The 21,681-nt window shown below is 50.4% G+C and overlaps 1 protein-coding gene across 1 annotated transcript in view; it reads right to left on the minus strand.

Annotated features, from left to right (window-relative positions):
* Nucleotides 1-21,681, minus strand: part of LOC141217752 (RH-like protein) — a 202,028-nt gene that overhangs the window by 111,952 nt on the left and 68,395 nt on the right. Inside the window, exon 3 of the mRNA XM_073665856.1 lies at nt 15,854-16,004. Within this exon, the coding sequence (XP_073521957.1) occupies nt 15,854-16,004 (151 nt within the window). The remainder of the gene's footprint in view (nt 1-15,853; nt 16,005-21,681) is intronic.

Consider the following 21,681-nt stretch of genomic DNA (forward strand, 5'->3'; position numbering starts at 1 on the left):
TCCTCCCACCTACTCCAGCACCATTGCTCTCGCTCTTCTCGCCAACCTCCTTCAGCACCATTGCTCTCCCTTATCTCCTCCTTCACCATTGCTCTCCCTCATCTCCCCCACCTCCTCCATCACCATTGCTCTCCTTCATATCCTCCCATATCCTCCATCACCATTGCTCTCCATCTTCCCCCCCACCTCCTCAATCACCATTGCTCTCCCTCATCTCCCCTCACCATCACCATTGCTCTCCCTCATCTCTCCCCACCATCACCATTGCTCTCCCTTGTCTCCCCCCACCTTCTCCATAACAATTGCTCTCCCTCTCCTCCCCCCACCTCCTCCAGCACCATTGCACTCCCTCTTCTTCCCCACCTCCTCCAGCACCATTGCCATACCTAATCTCCTCCATCACTATTGCTCTCCCTCTTCTCCCCCCACCTCCTCCATCACCATTGCTGTCCCTCATCTCCCCAACCTCCTCCATCACCATTGCTCTCCCTCATCTCCCCCCACCTCCTCCATTATCATTGCTGCCCCTCATCTCCCCCCACCATCACCATTGCTCTCTCTCATCTCCCCCCACCATCACCATTGCTCTCCCTCTTCTCCACCCATCTCCTCCATCACTATTGTTCCCCTCTTCTCCCCCACCTCCTCCATCACCATTGCTCTCCCTCTTCTCCCCCTACCTCCTCCATCACCATTGCTCTCACTCATAACCCCCACCTCCTCCATTATCATTGCTCTCTCTCTCTTCTCCCTCCACCTCCTCCAGCACCATTGCTCTCCCTCTTGTCCCCCCACCTCCTCCTGCACCATTGCTCTCCCTCATCTCCTCCATCACCATTGCTCTCCCTCATCTCCCCCACCTCCTCCATCACCATTGCTCTCCCTCTTCTCCCCTACCTCCTTTATCACCATTGCTCTGCCACATCACCCCCCACCTCCTCCATCACCATTGCTCTCCCTCTTCTCCCCCCACCTCCTCCATCATTTTTGTTCCCCTCTTCTTCCCCACCTCCTCCTTCACCATTGCTCTCCCTCTTCTCCCCTCACCTCCTCCATCACCATTGCTCTCCCACTTCTCACCCCACCTCCTCCAGCACCATTGCTCTCCCTCTTCTCCCCCCACCTCCTGCATAACCATTGCTGTCCCTCATCTCCCCCACCTCCTCCATCACCATTGCTCTCCCACTTCTCCCCCACCTCCTCCAGCACCATTGCTCTCCCTCATATGCTCAATCACCATTGCTCTCCCTCATCTCCCACACGTCCTAAATCACCATCGCTCTCCCTCTTTCCCCCATCTCCTCCATCACCATTGCTCTCCCTCATCACCCCCCACCTTCTCGTTCAACATTGCTCTCCCTCTTCTCCCCCTACCTCCTCCAGCACCATTGCTCTCCCTCATCTCCTCCATCACCATTGCTCTCCCTCATCTCCCCACACCTCCTCCTTCACCATTGCTCTCCCTCTTCTCCCTCCACCTCCTTCATCACCATTGCTGTCCCTCATCTCCCCCCACCTCCTCCATCACCATTGCTCTCCCTCATCTCCCCCTACCTCCTCCATCACCATTGCTCTCCTTCATCTCCTCCCTCCTCCTCCATCACCATTGCTCTCCTTCATCTCCTCCCACCTCCTCCATCACCATTGCTCTCCCTCTTCCCCTGACCTCCTCCATCACCATTGCTGTCCCTCATCTCCCCCCACCATCACCATTGCTCTCCCTCATCTCCCCCCACTATCACCATTGCTCTCCCTCTTCTCCCCCATCTCCTCCATCACTATTGTTCCCCTCTTCTCCCCCCACCTCTCCTTCACCATTGCTCTCCGTCTTCTCCCCCACTTCCTCCATCACCATTGCTCTCCCTCTTCTCCCCCTACCTCCTCCATCACCAATGCTCTCACTCATCACCCCCACCTCCTCCATCACCATTGCTCTCTCTCTCTTCTCCCTCCACCTCCTCCAGCACCATTGCTCTCCCTCTTGTCCTCCACCTCCTCCTGCACCATTGCTGTCCCTCATCTCCTCCATCACCATTGCTCTCCCTCATCTCCCCCCACCTCCTCCATCACCATTGCTCTCCCTCTTCTCCCCTACCTCCTTTATCACCATTGTTCTCCCACATCACCCCCCACCTCCTCCATCACCATTGCTCTCCCTCTTCTCCCCCCACCTCCTCCATCATTTTTGTTCCCCTCTTCTCCCCCACCTCCTCCATCACCATTGCTCTCCCTCTTCTCCCCTCACCTCCTCCATCACCATTGCTCTCCCTCTTCTCCCCCTACCTCCTCCAGCACCATTGCTCTCCCTCTTCTTCCCCACATCCTCCAGCACTATTGCTCTCCCTCTTCTCCCCCCACATCCTCCATCACCATCGCTCTCCCTCTTCTCCCCCATCTCCTCCATCACCATTGCTGTCCCTCATCTCCCCCACATCCTCCATCACCATTGCTGTCCTTCATATCCTCCCATCTCCTCCATCACCATTGCTCTCCATCTTCCCCCCCCACCTCCTCAATCACCATTGCTCTCCCTCATCTCCCCTCACCATCACCATTGCTCTCCCTCTTCTCCCCCCAACCTACTCCAGCACCATTGCTCTCCCTCTTCTCGCCAACCTCCTCCAGCACCATTGCTCTCCCTTATATCCTCCATCACCATTGCTCTCCCTCATCTCCCCCACCTCCTCCATCACCATTGCTCTCCCTCTTCTCCCCCCACCTCCCCCATCACCATTGCTCTCCCTCATCTCCTCCACCTCCTCCATCACCATTGCTCTCCTTCATATCCTCCCATCTCCTCCATCACCATTGCTTTCCATCTTGCCCCCCACCTCCTCAATCACCATTGCTCTCCCTCATCTCCCCTCACCATCACCATTGCTCTCCCTGATCTCTCCCCACCATCACAATTGCTCTCCCTTGTCTCCCCCCACCTCCTTCATCACTATTGTTCCCCTGTTCCCCCCCACCTCCTCCTTCACCGTTGCTCTCTCTCTTCTCACACCACCTCCTCCATCACCATTGCTCTCCCTCTTCTCCCCCTACCTCCTCCATCACAATTGCTCTCCCTCATCACCCCCACCTCCTCCATCACCATTGCTCTCCCTCTTCTCCCCCCACCTCCTCCAGCACCATTGCTCTCCCTCTTGTCCCCCACCTCCTCCTGCACCATTGCTCTCCCTCATCTCCTCCATCACTATTGCTCTCCCTCATCTCCCCCATCTCCTCCATCAACATTGCTCTCCCTCTTCTCCCCCACCTCCTCCATCACCATTGCGGTTGGTCATCTCCCTCCACCTCCTCCATCACCATTGCTCTCCCTCATCTCCCCCCACCTCCTCTATCACCATTGATCTCCTTCATCTCCTCCCACCTCCTCCATCACCATTGCTCTCCCTCTTCCCCCCCACCTTCTCCATCACCATTGCTCTCCCTCATCTTCCACCATCTCCTCCTTCACCATTGCTCTCCCTCTTCAGCCCCTATCTCCTCCATCACCATTGTTCTCCCTCTTCTCCCCCCCACCTCCTCCATCACTATTGTTCACCTCTTCTCCCTCCACCTCCTCCTTCACCATTGCTCTCCCTCTTTTCCCCCACCTCTTCCATCACCATTGCTCTCCCTCTTCTCCGCCTACCTCCTCCATCACCATTGCTCTAAGTCATCACCCCCACCTCCTCCATAACAATTGCTCTCCCTCTCCTCCCCCCACCTCCTCCAGCACCATTTCACTCCCTCTTCTCCCCCACCTCCTCCAGCACCATTGCCCTACCTAATCTCCCCCCACCTCCTCCATCACCATTGCTCTCCCTCTTCTCCCCCCACCTCCTCCATCACCATTGCTGTCCCTCATCGCCCCCACCTCCTCCATCACCATTGCTCTCCCTCTTCCCCCCACCTCCTCCATTACCATTGCTGCCCCTCATCTCCACCCACCATCACCATTGCTCTCCCTCATCTCCCCCCACCATCAGCATTGCTCTCCCTCTTCTCCCCCCATCTCCTCCATCACTATTGTTCCCTTCTTCTCCCCCCACCTCTTCCTTCACCATTGCTCTCCGTCTTCTCCCCCACTTCCTCATCACCATTGCTCTCCCTCTTCTCCCCCTACCTCCTCCATCACCATTGCTCTCACTCATCACCCCCCACCTCCTCCATTATCATTGCTCTCTCTCTCTTCTCCCTCCACCTCCTCCAGCACCATTGCTCTCCCTCTTGTCCCCCACCTCCTCCTGCACCATTGCTCTCCCTCATCTCCTCCATCACCATTGCTCTCCCTCATCTCCCCCACCTCCTTCATCACCATTGCTCTCCCTCTTCTCCCCCTACCTCCTTTATCACCACTGCTCTCCCACATCACCCCCCACCTCCTCCATCACCATTGCTCTCCCTCTTCTCCCCCCACCTCCTCCATCATTTTTGTTCCCCTCTTCTCCCCCACCTCCTCCTTCACCATTGCTCTCCCTCTTCTCCCCTCACCTCCTCCATCACCATTACTCTCCCACTTCTCCCCCTACCTCATACATCATTGCTCTCCCTCATCACCCCCAACTTCTCCATCACCATTGCTCTCCCTCTTCTCCCCCCACATCCTCCAGCACCATTGCTCTCCCTCTTCTTCCCCACATCCTCCAGCACCATTGCTCTCCCTCTTCTCCCCCCACCTCCTGCATCACCATTGCTGTCCCTCATCTCCCCCCACCTCCTCCATCACCATTGCTCTCCCACTTCTCCCCCACCTCCTCCAGCACCATTGCTCTCCCTCATATGCTCCATCACCATTGCTCTCCCTCATCTCCCACACCTCCTAAATCACCATTGCTCTCCCTCTTTCCCCCCATCTCCTCCATCACCATTGCTCTCCCTCATCACCCCCCACCTCCTCGTTCAACATTGCTCTTCCTCTTCTCCCCCTACCTCCTCCAGCACCATTGCTCTCCCTCATCTCCTCCATCACCATTGCTCTCCCTCATCTCCCCCCACCTCCTCCATCACCATTGCTCTCCCTCTTCTACCCCACCTCCTCCATCACTATTGTTCCACTCTTCTCCCCCCACCTCCTCCTTCACAATTGCTCTCCCTCTTCTCCCTCCACCTCCTTCATCACCATTGCTGTCCCTCATCTCCCCCACCTCCTCCATCACCATTGCTCTCCCTCATCTCCCCCTACCTCCTCCATCACCATTGCTCTCCTTCATCTCCTCCCACCTCCTCCATCACCATTGCTCTCCTTCATCTCCTCCCACCTCCTCCATCACCATTGCTCTCCCTCTTCCCCCCACCTCCTCCATCACCATTGCTGTCCCTCATCTCCCCCCTCCATCACCATTGCTCTCCCTCATCTCCCCCCACTATCACCATTGCTCTCCCTCTTCTCCCCCATCTCCTCCATCACTATTGTTCCCCTCTTCTCCCCCCACCTCCTCCTTCACCATTGCTCTCCGTCTTCTCCCCCACTTCCTCCATCACCATTGCTCTCCCTCTTCTCCCCCTACCTCCTCCATCACCAATGCTCTCACTCATCACCCCACCTCCTCCATCACCATTGCTCTCTCTCTTCTCCCTCCACCTGCTCCAGCACCATTGCTCTCCCTCTTGTCCTCCACCTCCTCCGGCACCATTGCTCTCCCTCATCTACTCCATCACCATTGCTCTCCCTCATCTCCCCCCACCTCCTCCATCACCATTGCTCTTCCTCTTCTCCCCTACCTCCTTTATCACCATTGCTCTCCCACATCACCCCCCACCTCCTCCATCACCATTGCTCTCCCTCTTCTCCCCCACCTCCTCCATCATTTTTGTTCCCCTCTTCTCCCCCACCTCCTCCTTCACCATTGCTCTCCCTCTTCTCCCCTCACCTCCTCCATCACCATTGCTCTCCCTCTTCTCCCCCTACCTCCTACATCACCATTGCTCCCCCTCATCACCCCCCACCTTCTCCATCACCATTGCTCTCCCTCTTCTCCCCCCACCTCCTCCAGCACCATTGCTCTCCCTCTTCTTCCCCACATCCTCCAGCACTATTGCTCTCCCTCTTCTCCCCCCACCTCCTGCATCACCATTGCTGTCCCTCATCTCCCCCCACCTCCTCCATCACCATTGCTCTCCCTCATCTCCCACCACCTCCTCCATCACCATCGCTCTCCCTCTTCTCCCCCCATCTCCTCCATCACCATTGCTGTCCCTCATCTCCCCCCACCTCCTCCATCACCATTGCTCTCCCTCATCTCCCCGCACCTCCTCCATCACCATTGCTCTCCTTCATCTCCTCCCACCTCCTCCATCACCATTGCTGTCTTTCATCTCCTCCCACCTCCTCCATCACCATTGCTCTCCCTCTTCCCCCCACCTCCTCCATCACCATTGCTGCCTCTCATCTCCCCCACCATCACCATTGCTCTCCCTCATTTCCCCCCACCATCACCATTGCTCTCCCTCTTCTCCCCCCATCTCCTCCATCGCTATTGTTCCCCTCTTCTCCCCCCACCTCCTCCTTCACCATTGCTCTCCGTCTTCTCCCCCACTTCCTCCATCACCATTGCTCTCTCTCTTCTCCCCCTACCTCCTCCATCACCATTGCTCTCACTCATCAACCCCACCTCCTCCATCACCATTGCTCTCTCTCTTCTCCCTCCACCTCCTCCAGCACCATTGCTCTCCCTCTTGTCCCCCACCTCCTCCTGCACCATTGCTCTCCCTCATCTACTCCATCACCATTGCTCTCCCTCATCTCCCCCCACCTCCTCCATCACCATTGCTCTCTCTCTTCTCCCCCTACCTCCTTTATCACCATTGCTCTCCCACATCATCCCCACCTCCTCCATCACCATTGCTCTCCCTCTTCTCCCCCCACCTCCTCCATCATTTTTGTTCCCCTCTTCTCCCCCACCTCCTCCTTCACCATTGCTCTCCCTCTTCTCCCCTCACTTCCTCCATCACCATTGCTGTCCCTCTTCTCCCCCTACCTCCTACATCATCATTGCTCTCCCTCATAACCCCCCTCCTTCTCCATCACCATTGCTCTCCCTCTTCTCCTCCCACCTCCTCCAGCACCATTGCTGTCCCTCTTCTTCCCCACATCCTCCAGCAGCATTGCTCTCCCTCTTCTCCCCCCACCTCCTGCATCACCATTGCTGTCCCTCATCTCCCCCACCTCCTCCATCACCATTGCTCTCCCACTTCTCCCCCACCACCTCCAGCACCATTGCTCTCCCTCATCTCCTCTATCACCATTACTCTTCCTCATCTCCCTCCACCTCCTCCATCACCATTGCTCTCCCTCATCACCCCCCACCTCTTCCATCACCATTGCTCTCCCTCTTCTCCCCCACCTCCTCCATCACTATTGTTCCCCTCTTCTCCCCCCACCTCCTCCTTCACCATTGCTCTCCCTCTTCTCCCCCCACCTCCTCCATCACAATTGCTCTCCCTCTTCTCCCCATACCTTTTACATCACCATTGCTCTCCCTCATAACCCCCACCTCCTCCATCAACATTTCTCTCCCTCTTCTCTCCCCACCTAATCCATTACCATTGCCCTCCCTCATCACCCCCCACCTCCTCCATTACCATTGCTCCCCCTCTTCTCCTCCCACCTGCTCCATCACTATTGTTCCCCTCTTCTCTTCCCCACCTCCTCCTTCACCATTGCTCTCCCTCTTCTCCCCCCACCTCCTCCATCACCATTGCTCTCCCTCTTCTCCCCCCTGTTAGAACCCTCCTGTTAGTTCTTTTTCTATTTTGTTGGTCACATGACTTTCTGCTTATATAATCCAGCTCCGCCCTTCTGGCCTTGCTGGACTTCAGTGTTACATTTACTCTTTAGCTAGCCAGGTGCCTTGTACCTAACTCTGTTTTCCTATCTTTCCTTAGTGCTTGTAGCAGTTCGTAACAGTAAGTCCAGCCCAAAATAAAACACACTATGGAAAGTAATCCAGAATTCAGCATGGTGTCGGTTCAGGAGTTGGCTCAACGCCTGCAGGGACTGTCTTTGGAGGTGGCCGAGCTCCAGCAACACGTGAGTAGCTGTCCTGGAGCGCATTTTGTCGAACCGAAGGTAGGACTGCCAGATTTTTTTTATGGTAAACAGCAAGATTTTTTTTCCTTTAAAAACGCTTGTTTATTATATTTTCGTTTAAGACCCAGATCCTCGGGGAATGAATCACAGCGCATTGGGTTTATAATGTCACATTTGCGTAAAGAATCACAGGGATTGGCCTTTTCTCTACAACCTAATGATCCGTGTTTTAGATCTGTGGAAGATTTTTTTTCTGCTATGGGGTTGTTGTATGATGATCCTGATCGAGTCTCATCTGCTGAAACGGAATTAAGACGTTTGAAGCAGGGATCAGGTGATGTGGAAAATTATTGTACATACTTCAGAAGATGGTCGGCTGAAGTGGAATGGAATGACTCAGCATTAAAATGTCTGTTTCTTGCTGGTCTAGGTGAAAGGGTTAAGGATCTGCTGATTGCCTTCCCAAAACCTGGAACTTTGCAGGAGGCAATGCAATTAGCTATACGTGTGGACAGGAGACTGCGTGCTAGGATTAATGAAGAGAAATCTACTGCTATGGCAGCTCCTAGTTTTCAGAGGGCCTGCTCGGAAGGTGGAGAACCGATGGAGATTGGGGCGATGTCACCCCACTCTCAGGAAAAAGACCGCAGGTTTGCTAAGGGATTGTGTTTTTATTGCGGTAAATCTGACCACTTTATTAAGAACTGTGTGCTTCGTTTGAACAAAGAAAAAAAAAAAGAGGTCAGTTACGTCCGTATAGCTTGTTTAAACTCAAAAGGAGTATTTCTTTCTGGAAGCACCTCATTCCAGGAAGAGTTGATTGAATTTCGGGTATTTGTGGATTGTGGTTCTACACTCAATGTGATTGATAAGGGATTTTTGGAAAAATTTAAATTAGAATCCAAACTTTTGTCATCTCCTATTTCTGTGGTTGCTGTTGATGGCTCTCCCTTGAAATGTATTACTCACAAGGTTTTTGAATTTCCCCTCACCATTAATGGTATTCACCAAGAGAATTTGGATTTGGCGGTATTAAATAATTTGCCTTCTCCAGTGGTTTTGGGGTTACCTTGGTTAAAATTGCACAATCCTGTACTGGACTGCTCTACCCATGAAATTAAGTCTTGGAGACCTAAGTGTCATGATAAATGTTGTAAAGGTCGCATTGCTGCTGTGGAAAGAGGGGAATTACCTGTACCTATTCAGGATTTTTGGAAGGTTTTTTCTGAGGAGGAGTCGCAAGTTTTGCCTCCTCATAGGGACTATGATTGCACCAATGAGTTTGTTCCTGGAGCTACTCTTCCCAAGAGTCGCTTATTTAATCTGACTATCCCTGAGAGAAAGGCCTTGGAGGAATACATACAGACAAGCTTGGGCGCCGGTCACATTACACCTTCTAAGTCTCCTGTGGCTGTTGGATTTTTTTTTGTTAAAAAAAAGGACGGCGGTTTACGTCCATGTCTGGACTTTCGCGAAATTAATAGAATTACCGTACGCAATTCCTACCCACTGCCATTAATTCCTGATTTCTTCAACCAGTTAGTGGGGGCCAAGTGGTTCTCTAAAATTGATCTCCGGGGGGCATGCAATTTGTTACGTATGAAGGAAGGTGATGAATGGAAAACTGCTTTTAACACTCCGGTGGGTCATTTTGAGAATCTGGTTATGCCTTTTGGTCTTACCAATGCACCAGCGTTTTTTCAGAACCTTATTAATGACATCCTAAGACCGTTGATTGGTAAGAATGTGGTGGTGTATTTGGATGACATTTTGATTTATTCGCCGGATCTGGAGTCTCATTCGCAGAGCATACGTGAGGTATTGCAGTTGTTAAGTGACAATTCGCTTTTTGCTAAGCTGGAGAAATTTGAGTTCGCTGTGCAGAGAATTAGTTTTTTGGGCTACATTATCTCCAGCGAGGGCTTTGAGATGGACCCGGTGAAGGTTCAGGCGGTGCAGGAATGGCCTAGGCCTATTGGTTTGAAATCGATACAGAGATTTTTGGGTTTCACCAATTATTACAGAAAATTCATTAAGAATTTTTCTATAATTGTTAAGCCGCTGACCGATCTCACCAGGAAAGGTGCGAATACGGTTCAGTGGACTACGGAGGCCATTGAAGCTTTTGTGTATCTCAAGGAGAGGTTCAGTTCTGCCCCCATCCTTATGCAGCCTGATGAGACCAAGCCTTTTTTTGGTCGAGGTTGATGCTTCTTCGGTGGGGGTCGGGGCTGTTTTGTCTCAGGAAAACAAGGATGGAGTACATCCCTGTGCCTTTTTTTCAAAAAAATTTTCTGAGACCGAACTTAATTACGATGTTGGTAATCGGGAATTGCTGGCTATTAAACTCGCATTTGAACATTGCCGTCATCTCTTGGAAGGTGCTAAATTTCCCATTCAGGTTTTCACTGATCATAAGAATCTGATCTATCTTGATGCTGCCAAGCGCTTGAATGCCCGTCAGGCTAGGTGGGCACTTTTTTTTTTTGCGGTTTAATTTTTCTGTTACTTACATCCCGGGTACCAAGAATGTAAAAGCTGATGCTTTATCTCGCAGCTTTTCTCCCATGGTTGGTACCGAGGAGGAGGAGAGCATTTTACAGGAAGGTGTTGTGATAGCAGCATTGGACTCCGTTTTGGAAGATGGGATTCTGAAAGACCAGGAGGATGCCCCGTCTAACACTCCCCATGGGAGGTTGTTTGTGCCTAGGAACTTTAGAAGAGATTTGTTTGTGGAGTGTCATGAGTCTCGGTTGGCAGGTCATCCAGGAATTTCTGAGACTAAGAGACTTGTAGGTTGCAGTTTTTGGTGGCCTGGGTGGCAGAAGGAAGTCATTAAGTGGGTGCGTCAATGTACTGTGTGTGCTAGATCTAAGTCTTCACATGCTCCTGCTGCGGGGTTGCTTTGCCCTCTGGAGGTTCCTAGTGCACCTTGGACGCATCTTGCTATGGATTTTATTACTGACCTCCCTGCCTCTGAGGGTTTCACTATCATCTGGGTGGTCGTGGACCATTTTAGCAAGATGTGTCACTTGGTTCCTTTCATCAAACTGCCCTGCGCTAAGACACTCGCTAAGGCTTTTGTTAAGGAAATTGTCAGACTCCATGGCGTTCCTACCGACATTGTTTCCGATAGGGGACCTCAGTTCGTGGCTCGTTTTTGGCGTGCCTTTTGTGACAGGTTGGGAGTTCATTTGTCATTTTCATCTGGATATCATCCTGAGTCTAATGGACAGACAGAAAGAAAGAAAAAGGATGTTGAACAGTTTTTGCGTTGTTTTGTGGCAGACAATCAAGAGGGGTGGTCTGAGTTTCTGCCACTTGCTGAATTTGCTCTTAACAACCATACATCCTCTTCTGCTGGGTGTTCTCCTTTTTTTTGTTGTACTGGGAGACATCCGTCGTTTGGGTCATTCTCCAAATTGGTATCGGCTGTGCCGGAGGAGGAGAGTTTTTCCGGTGATTTGGAGAGAGTTTGGACTGATGTACGTTGTAACCTTCAAGAGGCTAACGAAAAATCTAAGAGGTACTTTGACAGGAAATGTCAAGAGGTTTTGTTTGCGGTTGGTGACATGGTTTGGTTGTCCTCTAAGAATCTGCGGTTGAGGATTCCTTCTAAGAAATTGGGCCCAAAATTTGTAGGGCCGTTTAAGGTACTTCAGGTAGTTAACCAATCTGCTGTTAGGTTGGAGGTTCCCACCTCCTGGAAGATTAATCCGGTGTTTCATGTTTCCTTATTGAAAAAAGCTGAGGTTTCGGATAGGGACGCCACTGTCTCTGTTCCTCCGGTGGTGGAAGACGGTGAATATGAAATTTCTCGCATTCTTAATTCTAGATGGCATAGAGGGAGATTGCAGTATCTCGTCGCTTGGAAAGGTTTCGGTCCCGAGGATAACTCCTGGGTAAAGGTGGATGATGACTCTGCTCCTAGACTTATCAGAGCGTTTCACAGGAGGTTTCCTGATAGACCTGGGCCTGGAGGATCCGGAGGATCCTCATAGAAGAGGGGGTACTGTTAGAACCCTCCTGTTAGTTCTTTTTCTATTTTGTTGGTCACATGACTTTCTGCCTATATAATCCAGCTCCGCCCTTCTGGCCTTGCTGGACTTCAGTGTTACATTTACTCTTTAGCTAGCCAGGTGCCTTGTACCTAACTCTGTAGTTTGCTTGGTCTTTGGACCACTAGTACTTTTTGTTTGTTTGTCTTTGCTCTGCTACAATTTCTGCTAGGAGGTGTCCAACTAGATCCCAGTCCTTAGTTCTTGTAGGGACCCCTCCCTTATATCTATAGGTCTGCGTTCAGACTAGCCGAGGACTTAGGTGGGTCTGTTCACAAGGAACAGGTCCCCCGTTGCATCGTAGGGAATCAGCTTAGTCCTATTGTAGGGACAGTTTTCCTATCTTTCCTTAATGCTTGTAGCAGTTCATAACACCCCCACCTAATCCATTACCATTGCTCTCCCTCATCACCCCCGACTTCCTCCATCACCATTGCTCCCCTTCTTCTCCTCCCACCTTCTCCATCACTATTGTTCTCCCTCTTCACCCCCCACCTCCTCCATCACCATTGCTCTCCCTCTTCTTCCCCCACCTCCTCCTTCACCATTGCTCTCCCTCTTCACCCCCTACCTCCTCCATCACCATTGCTTTCCCTCTTCTCCCCCCACCTCCTCCATCACCATTGCTCTCCCTCTTCTCCACCACCTCCTTCTTCACCATTGCCCTCCCTCTTCTCCCCCCACCTCCTCCAGCACCATTGCTCTCCCTCTCCCTCTTCTCCCCCACCTCCTCCAGCACTATTGCTTTCCCTCATCTCCTCCATCACCATTGCTCTCCCTCATCTCCCCCCACCTCCTCCATCACCATTGTTCTCCCTCGTCTCCCCCCACCTCCTTTATCACCATTGCTCTCCCTCTTCTCCCCCTACATGCTCCATCACTATTGCTGCCCCTCATCTCCCCCCACCTCCTCCATCACCATTGCTCTCCCTCATCTCCCCCCACCTCCTCCATCACCATTGCTCTCCTTCATCTTTCCCCACCTCCTCCATCACCATTGTTCTCCCTCTTCCCCCCCACCTCCTCCATCACCATTGCTCTCCCTCATCTCCCCCACCATCACCATTGCTCTCCCTCATCTCCCCCCACCATCACCATTGCTCTCCCTAATCTCCCCCCACCTCCTCCATCACCATTACTGTCTCCATTTCCCCGCCATCTCCAGTCCAGTGTTTTAGTTATATAAAAATACTTACCTCTCAGTACGCCCTCCCGCAGCATCGTCCTCTGCTTCCTACCCGGCATCTTTCTCCCTGACACAGGCTCGTGCTGCATGATGATGTCATCAAGCAGCGCGAGCCTGTGTGAGGGAGGAAGCGGCGGGCAGGAAGCAGAGGTGAGGACGGATCCCTGCAGCTCCGCTGCCATCTTCCTCCTGTCGGCAGCGGAGTTGGAGGGATCGCTCCCTGTCCGCCGCACAGGATGAGAGCAATCTGGCCATGGGCCCCCCGGAGCTTGGGGGTCAGAGAAGCCGGCCAGATTGCCCTCATGAGTCGCTCTGCAAGGACCATCCTGACCCTCTGGGCCTTTGTAGTGCAAAGCACCGACGGCCATGTTAACCAGGAGCCCCGTGCATCCTGCTCGGGGGCCCGCTGAGGACCCGGGCCCACCGGAGAATTCTCTGGTGTCCCGGTGCCCCAGTCCAACCCTGGTTAGGACCAATTCTTTTTAATCCCTTTATTAATTACCTTCTGGGTGGGATTGAGAGCAAAGTGTCAGTCTTTAGTGATGACGCAAAACTTTGTAGGATAATATAAACTGAGTTAGACTGCATAATATTACAGAGCAATCTAGATAAGACATCTGCATGGTCAAAAACATGGAAGTATATAGTAAATGTAGAGTAATGCCCCTAGGCCGGGGGTAATAATATTGCTTCATATACATTAAATGGTAATGTAATAAAGACAACAGAACAGAAGAACTTTGGTATTCTGGTTACAAGAAAGCTAAGTAGCAGCACTCAATGTTAAGCAGCAGCCACAAAAGCAAACAAGATTTTAGGGTGTATAGAAAGGATAAAATCCTGCGATCACAGTGTAATTTTACCCCTCTAAAATCACATATAAGGTTGTATCTTAAAGGTAACATGTCATGTCTTTTGTCCTATCTAAACTGGCCCCATTGCGTTGCTAATGATGCAGCGGGCTTTTAAATCGTCGCTTTTATCCTTTGTAAAAGCATTTTGTATATCTTTTCATTGTTTAAATCCCACGCTTGTGCAGTGTGTATTGGCCAGCCACGCTTGCGCATTGACTATCTGTGTACGCAATGAAGCTGTGTGTAGTTCCACAGCTTCACTGACTGTGTGTGCACGCACAGGGAGCCACGCGTCACAGGAATACACACTGCGCAAGCGCGGTTCCCAATACAGACTGTGCAACTGCTGGATTTAAAAAAGTCTGTTTTGGGAGCCGCGCTTGCGTAGTGTGTATTGGCCAGCCACGCTTGTGCATTGACGATCTGGGAGCCGCACATGCGCACACAGTCAGTGAAGCTGTGGAACTACACACAGCTTTACTGCGCACGCGTGGGGAGCCGTGGCTGGCCAATACACACTGCGCAAGCATGGAATTTAAACAACGAATATAGTGACGTTAGCGCAAATCCAGTGAAAATGGCGTGGGCAGCGACAAGCCTGATTGAACGCCATGAAGCACACCCCCATGACTAAACGAGCAGGTAAGATATAACTATATATTTCTTCCAAGGACCTTACAAATGACCAGGGGGCATACATTACCTCTGTAGGAAAGGCGAATACAGCAGCTAAATAAGAAAGGGTTCTTTACAGTTAGAGTAGTCAGACTGGAATGCCTGTCTGCAAGAGGTAGTAATGTCAAGTACTATATCTGGAATGGCTGGAAGCTTTTCTCACAACAAATGGCATTATGAGTTATAAATAATCTAGCAATAGAGAATGTATAACTGGTGGAGAAAGGTTGAATTTGATTGACTTCTGTTTTTTTTCATCTGTAGTAACTATGTAATTAATAACCATTTGCAGGCAATTGGGGTGCTGAAAAAAACACAATAAAACAGCAAACTAGAAATGTAAAATCATAAAAAACATCCTAAATACTCTAGAAACACAATCCTGAATTTTTTTTGTATAGCATTCCAGTTTTAAGGATGTTGTCTCATCAAGACAATTACTTTGCATATGCCCTATAAAAGTATATGAACATTGTAGATGGCAATCCCAACTTAGAACCATCTTCTATTATCAGCAGTCCTCTTTAGCTTGATTGATAACTCACTGTCTGTGTGATGTCAGGCAAGGAAATCAGACATTGAGCTATTAATTAAGCTAAAGAGGCTGATGCTAGGTGGGGAAACAAGCTCTGGGTGCAGTGCCTGTCACACCCAGAGCACTTAATGCTTTATATGCATAAGCATTAAAATGCTAATTACTTGGTAATGCAGCAACAGATAGAAGATATAAAGGTGTCGATGGATTTACTGTAGCTATCAAAGACCCTTGTGCCCATATATGCAGTTTTTAGTGATTGCCTTATTGACAGATTCCCTTTCATCGTAACCTTGAAATTACTTTCTTATCTATTATCATGTCATGGTCAAGATCAACTGTAAAGTTATTATATAATTCACCCCTCAACACAGTGCAAATTTAGAAACTTGATGAGGTTTCTTCAGTTTATTGTGTTATACCACTACACAAAATGGAAAACCTAAAAGATTAAATGAAATCTTGTCAGTTGTTATTTGTGGAAATTATGATTTATTTAAAAAAAAATTAATCACAGGTGTCTCTTACCATAAGATACTGTTTCATAATGTATCTGTTTGCAGTAAATACAGGCAGTTCAAGGATGGTCATTACAACTAATTGAAGAGGGTTAATTTTTCCTAAAACAGCTCCATACGAGATCAAGACTGGAAAAATGCTCATTAGTCCATTTTTTAAGCTGTGAATGAGACAATATGGTAAGTGCAATATATAGACATATATATCTTTTCCAAAAATAAGCCTTGCACATTCTTTTCATATTCAGTTCTTTAGTGTAAAGTCTAAAAGTTATCTTTTTTATTTATAGTGCAAAAAAATGATGACGCTGAATATCAGTGGACCATTGTGTCAAACGCACTACATAGAGACACAGCATAACCCATAACTCAGGGTAAACCTGAGCAATTACTGTACCTCAACTATGCTACTTTGATGGTTTTATTTGTGATAATAACGAAAATCCTGTTATGAAAGTGGTTACATGGTATCTAGTACCTGTTCCCTTATAGATAGTGTTGAGCCACCCCGTAGTGTTGGGGTTCGGTTCGGTTCGTCGAACACCGGTATGTTCGCCGAACTGTTCGTCGAACGATTCATCGAACACCGTTAAAACCAATGGCAGGCAAACAAAAACACATAGAAACACATAGAAAACACCTTCAAAGGTGTCCAAAAGCTGACAAACTGCTCAGAAGACATAACTAACATATGGAAAAGTGACAAGTACATATAGTCATGCGAAAAGAAAAGAGGTGGAGGAGTAAAAGGAGGAGGAGACACAGATATAGGCATGTGATGCCCTTCTAAAATCAAGAAAGGCTGGAGTAAAAATCTAAAATCAGCCTACCAACACCCAGACGTTGTGACAAGAAAATTAAAAAAAGAAATATCTTTAGGTAGAATGGCGGTTCCATTCAGAACACTTTCCTTACAAGACGTAGTGGTATCCCGGTTGGGAGTCATGCTAAAAACGGAACCCAATACATTCGGACTAATCCACCATATCCAAGGGGCAGGTCAGTAAACTACAACATCGACGCGGAACCAAGTACAGTAGTATATACTGTACATCCTTTGACAAGGCAATCAGGCGGGTCAAGAAGTAGGGAAGGGGCACCCTAATAGCCAAAACAGACATTGAGGGGGCGTTCCGGTTACTTACTACCTGTGTCTCCGAATAGTGTCCGCCTATTGGGCTGCTTCTGGGAAGGAGCATACTATATAGATCGCTGTTTGCCCATGGGGTGTTCCAGATCCTGCTCACTATTTGAGGCGTTTAGTTGCTTCCTCGAATGGGTCGTCATAGACGTTTCTAAGGGGGCACATATAATCCATTACCTTGACGACTTCTTATGCCTGGGCCAAAAAGATTCACCACAATGTGAATACATGCGGTAGTCCACCTGTGAGAAGGAGAGAGCTGGAGGGAGAGCGGACACCACAGAGCTGAGGGGTTAGATGGAGAATGGAAGAAGGAAAGAGGGCGAGGGAGGTAAGGGAGTATGGTGGAAGGCCGACCTGAGCTCCCCCACGTTCCTGCTGGGCGGGGAACAGCCCTGGGAAGAAAAGCCGCTTGTGCATCCCTTTGAGGTTACGTGCGCGAGAGGGCAGAGGGACTACGCTGGAGTGTGAAGCCGACACAGCCAGGCCGTTCCTGCCCGTGCGACCTCCGTGTCGCCGGGTTTGTGCCAGAGACGCGGTGGACCCTGACGGCCAGCCCCCCTCTCCCAATACTGGTGCCTGTCCGCTGGTGGGTCGAGACCCCCCGCGGTGGAGGCAGGTCTAAGCTCTGTAATTTGAATGAGTACACTTTAAATCCTTTTACAAGGATCTATTGGAGGGCATGTCTAGTGCCAGCAGTCGTGGTAATTCCAGCTCCAGTAGCGTCCACTAAAGCTGCTGCAGTTAAAAAGCTTTTATAAGGATCGAGCTTGGCGGTCCGCCGCAAGGCGTGCTACCGCCAGTCCCAGCCCCCTTGCCTTGGGATACCTCCCCGATGCTCTTCACTGAGTGTCCCGGGGGCCCGAAGCGTTTCCTCTGAAAAAATTAAGTGTCCAAACCACAGGTGGTGTAGCTTGCTTAACAGCTGGGCTACTCCACTGACTAGCAGACACTGCTACTAGGCCCAAAGTATTGCCTGGGCTGGATGCAGTTAAAAATTTGTAATTAGATCTATAGGCGGTGTAGCTTGCAAAACAGCTGGGCTACTCAGCTGACAAGCAGACATTGCTACTAGGCCCAAAGTATTGCCTGGGCTAGATGCAGTTAAAAATTTGTAATTAGATCTACAGGCGGTGTAGCTTGCAAAACAGCTGGGCTACTCCGCTGACTAGCAGACACTGCTACTAGGCCCAAAGTATTGCCTGGGCTAGATGCAGTTAAAAATTGTTATTAGATACAAAGGCAGTGTAGCTTGCTTCAGATGGGCTACTTCGCTGACTACCAAACACTGCTACTAGCCCAAAATGATTGGCTGGCTTAGAGATGCAGTAAAAAATTGTTATTAGATACAAAGGCGGTGTAGCTTGCTTCAGATGGGCTATTCCACTGACTACGAGACACTGCTACTAGCCCAAAATGATTGGCTGGGTTAGATGCAGTAAAAAATTGTTATTAGATACACAGGCGGTGTAGCTGGCTTCACAGCTGGGCTACTGGGCTACTACGCTAACTAGCAGACACTGAAACTTTGGAGCAGACCCCTGATTCCCAGGCTATAGTATGAGTAAACAGCTCTTCAGACTCAACCATCTGTGTTACCCCAAGCCATAGTGTATGTAGTTTCTTATGGTTAATAGGGATGGGGGCGACCCGACCCACCTGGAATTGACGATGCCAACATCATGTAAAACAGAGCAAGGGGACTCCAAAAAGAGTCTCCATTTTTTCCAAAAATTGCGGCACAGACACCACTTAAGTGGCATCAATTGCCCCAGAGTTGCTTAAAATGGTTGGTGAGGTGAATTTCCAAAATCCTCAAGCTTTTAGTCTCCCCAGGATGACACAGGGGTAGAAAAGTCCTTGCGGATCCATGATTTGTTCATCTTTATGAACGTGAGTCTGTCTACATTGTCAGTGGACAGCCACGTGCGCTTATCTGTCAGCACACCACCAGCAGCGCTGAACACACATTCAGAGAGAATGCTGGCTGTGGGGCATGACAAGTAGTGTTGAGCCACCCCCGTAGTGTTCGAGTTCGGTTCCGTTCGTCGAACACCCGTGTGTTCGCCGAACTGTTCGTCGAACTGTTCGTCGAACACCTTCGAACACCGTTAAAACCAATGGCAGGCAAACAAAAACACATAGAAACACATAGAAAACACCTTCAAAGGTGTCCAAAAGCTGACAAACTGCTCAGAAGACATAACTAACACATGGAAAAGTGACAAGTACATATAGTCATGCGAAAAGAAAAGAGGTGGAGGAGTAAAAGGAGGGGGAGACACAGATATAGGCATGTCATGCCCTTCTAAAATCCAAAAAGTGAGAAGCCGACACGGCCAGTCCGCTCCTGCCCGTGCCACCTCCGTGTCGCCGGGTTTGTGCCAGAGCCGCGGTGAACCCTGACGGCCAGCCCCCCTCTCCCAATACTGGTGCCTGTCCGCTGGTGGGTCGAGCGAGCCCCCCTGTGGTGGAGGCAGCTCTAAGCTTTTTAATTTAAATTGTCTCTCTAATTTGAATGAATACACTTTAAATCCATTTACAAGGATCTATTGGAGGGCAAGTCTCATGCCAGCAGCCGCGGTAATTCCAGCTCCAGTAGCGTCCACTAAAGCTGCTGCAGTTAAAAAGCTTTTATAAGGATCGAGCTCGGCTGTCCACCGCAAGGCATCCTACTGCCAGTCCCAGCCCCTATGCCTTGGGGTGCCTCCTGATGCTCTTCACTAAGTATCCCATGGTCCCGAAGCATTTCCTTTGAAAAAATTAAGTGTCTAAACTACAGGTGGTGTAGCTTGCTTAACAGCCGGGATAATCCGCTGACTAGCAGACACTGCTACTAGGCACAAAGTATTTCCTGGGCTAGATGCAGTTAAAAATTTGTAATTAGATACTCTCGTTGGATGCTGAGAAAGCATTCCATAGAGTCTCCTGGCACGCCATATATGATTCTCTTAAAAAGCTTGGGGTAGGGGTCTAGGGGACCCTTTTATAGCCAAAATCACGGCCCTGTATCGCAATACGTCACCTAGGCTGAAGATAAATGGAACTGTAGCACCCTGAGGGCTCGGTTGCTACAGACGTATTGCACCTCACCCAGAGGTGTGATATCTCACTCTCAGGTAAGGATGGAGTGTGGATCAGGACCCGACACCTGCATGCATTACACCACATTGCCGTGGGGCAGGGCGACCAATATGCCCCTGAGATGGGCACGACAGTCCCTGTCCCTGGCTGGAGTGGGGGGAGGGAACACTGAGGAAGGGGAACCCTGTAGTGCAGGAGCAGGGAGGAAGCAGTTCCTGGGTGCATTGAGAAGGGAGTATAAAAGGTGGGCACCATCTTAGTTCAGTGCAGAGAAGTCTGAGTAGAAGTGGCAGGGAGCAGGGGCTCTGCATGAGCTCTGCTCCGGAGGCGGGCCTAGTAACAGAGACCCAGGCCTGGAAGAGGGAGAAGGAAGGAAAAGGAGCGGAGAAGGCTCCAGGAACGAGGAATGAAGGGATCCCAGGGGTGCGGACGGGCGAGTCGCCACCACACGCCCGAATCCACCTGCGTGGAGGGGTCAGGCCAAAGGGGGAGACCGGTCCCCGAACTAGTGGAGGCAGGAAACGACCCTCAGCTAGAAACCGGAGGCTGTGACATTTTATGTGGCGCAGCCCCTCGCTACACCCGCTAGGAAGGCACCACATAGGGTCAGGGAAACTGGCGCCAAGTTTACCAAGAGGAGGCCCGAGGCAGCCGGACTGAAGTGTTGGTAAGAAAGGCCAGACAAAGGACACACAAAGGGGGTCCTGTGAAGTGCTCCAAAGTTATCTGGGAGTTGTCTGAGCCCCTCACCTGGTGAGCACAGTACGACGTGGGCAGCCGTTACCTGCAGACGTGGTCTGGATAATAAGAACTGTGAGTAAAGGCCCTGGACTGCATCACTGACTCCGTGTCGTTACTGCTGCTGCCCTGCACCATCACCCCCATCCTCCGCATACACTGCCCTGAGGCTATACTCCTCCCGTGGGGAGTTATGCTACGCTCTGCTGCACCCACAACACCAGCCTCAGCGGTCTGCCCTGTAGCGGCGGTTCACTCTGACCGCAATCCACGGGTGGCGTAGTCGGACATTTAAACATCAAAACCACATAAATAGTTCCGCCACTGGTTTGACCGCCCTGAGCCACGGAACCGGGTCGCCGCCACGAAGACTACAACCACCAGCATCCACCAAAAAGGGTCCGGCTCCGGGTGTCCCAAGGCCCAGGGGGTGCGTCAGAACATTTTCATCACCTTTCACAATCACCAATGGGACAAGGCAGGGATGTCCTCTGTCCCCTCTCTTATACATCCTAGTGACGGAGCACCTGCTCTCATCAATTCGCCATAACCCCAATATTAGGTGGATTGAGGTGGGAGGCACCGAGTACAAGTGCTCTCTATTTGCTGATGATGTCCTAGTATATATCACTCAATCACATATATCCATCCCTGCTGTTATGGCTGAAATAGATCACTTTGTTACATGGTAAAATTTTAAAATCAATGCAGCGAAGTCTGAGGCCCTCGATGTCTCCCTCCCCAAATCCATATAGGATTCCATCCAGTCCAACTTTCCCTTTGCCTGGCCCTCACAGGGTATCAAATACTTAGGAATTCCTATTCATAGAGACCTCTCCCATCTATGTTATCTTAATTTTGGGCCCTTTATT

Source organism: Phyllobates terribilis, unplaced genomic scaffold (genome assembly GCF_046119375.1).
Source record: "Phyllobates terribilis strain yellow unplaced genomic scaffold, ASM4611937v1 Scaffold_2__4_contigs__length_985480577, whole genome shotgun sequence".
Lineage (NCBI taxonomy): Eukaryota > Metazoa > Chordata > Amphibia > Anura > Dendrobatidae > Phyllobates > Phyllobates terribilis.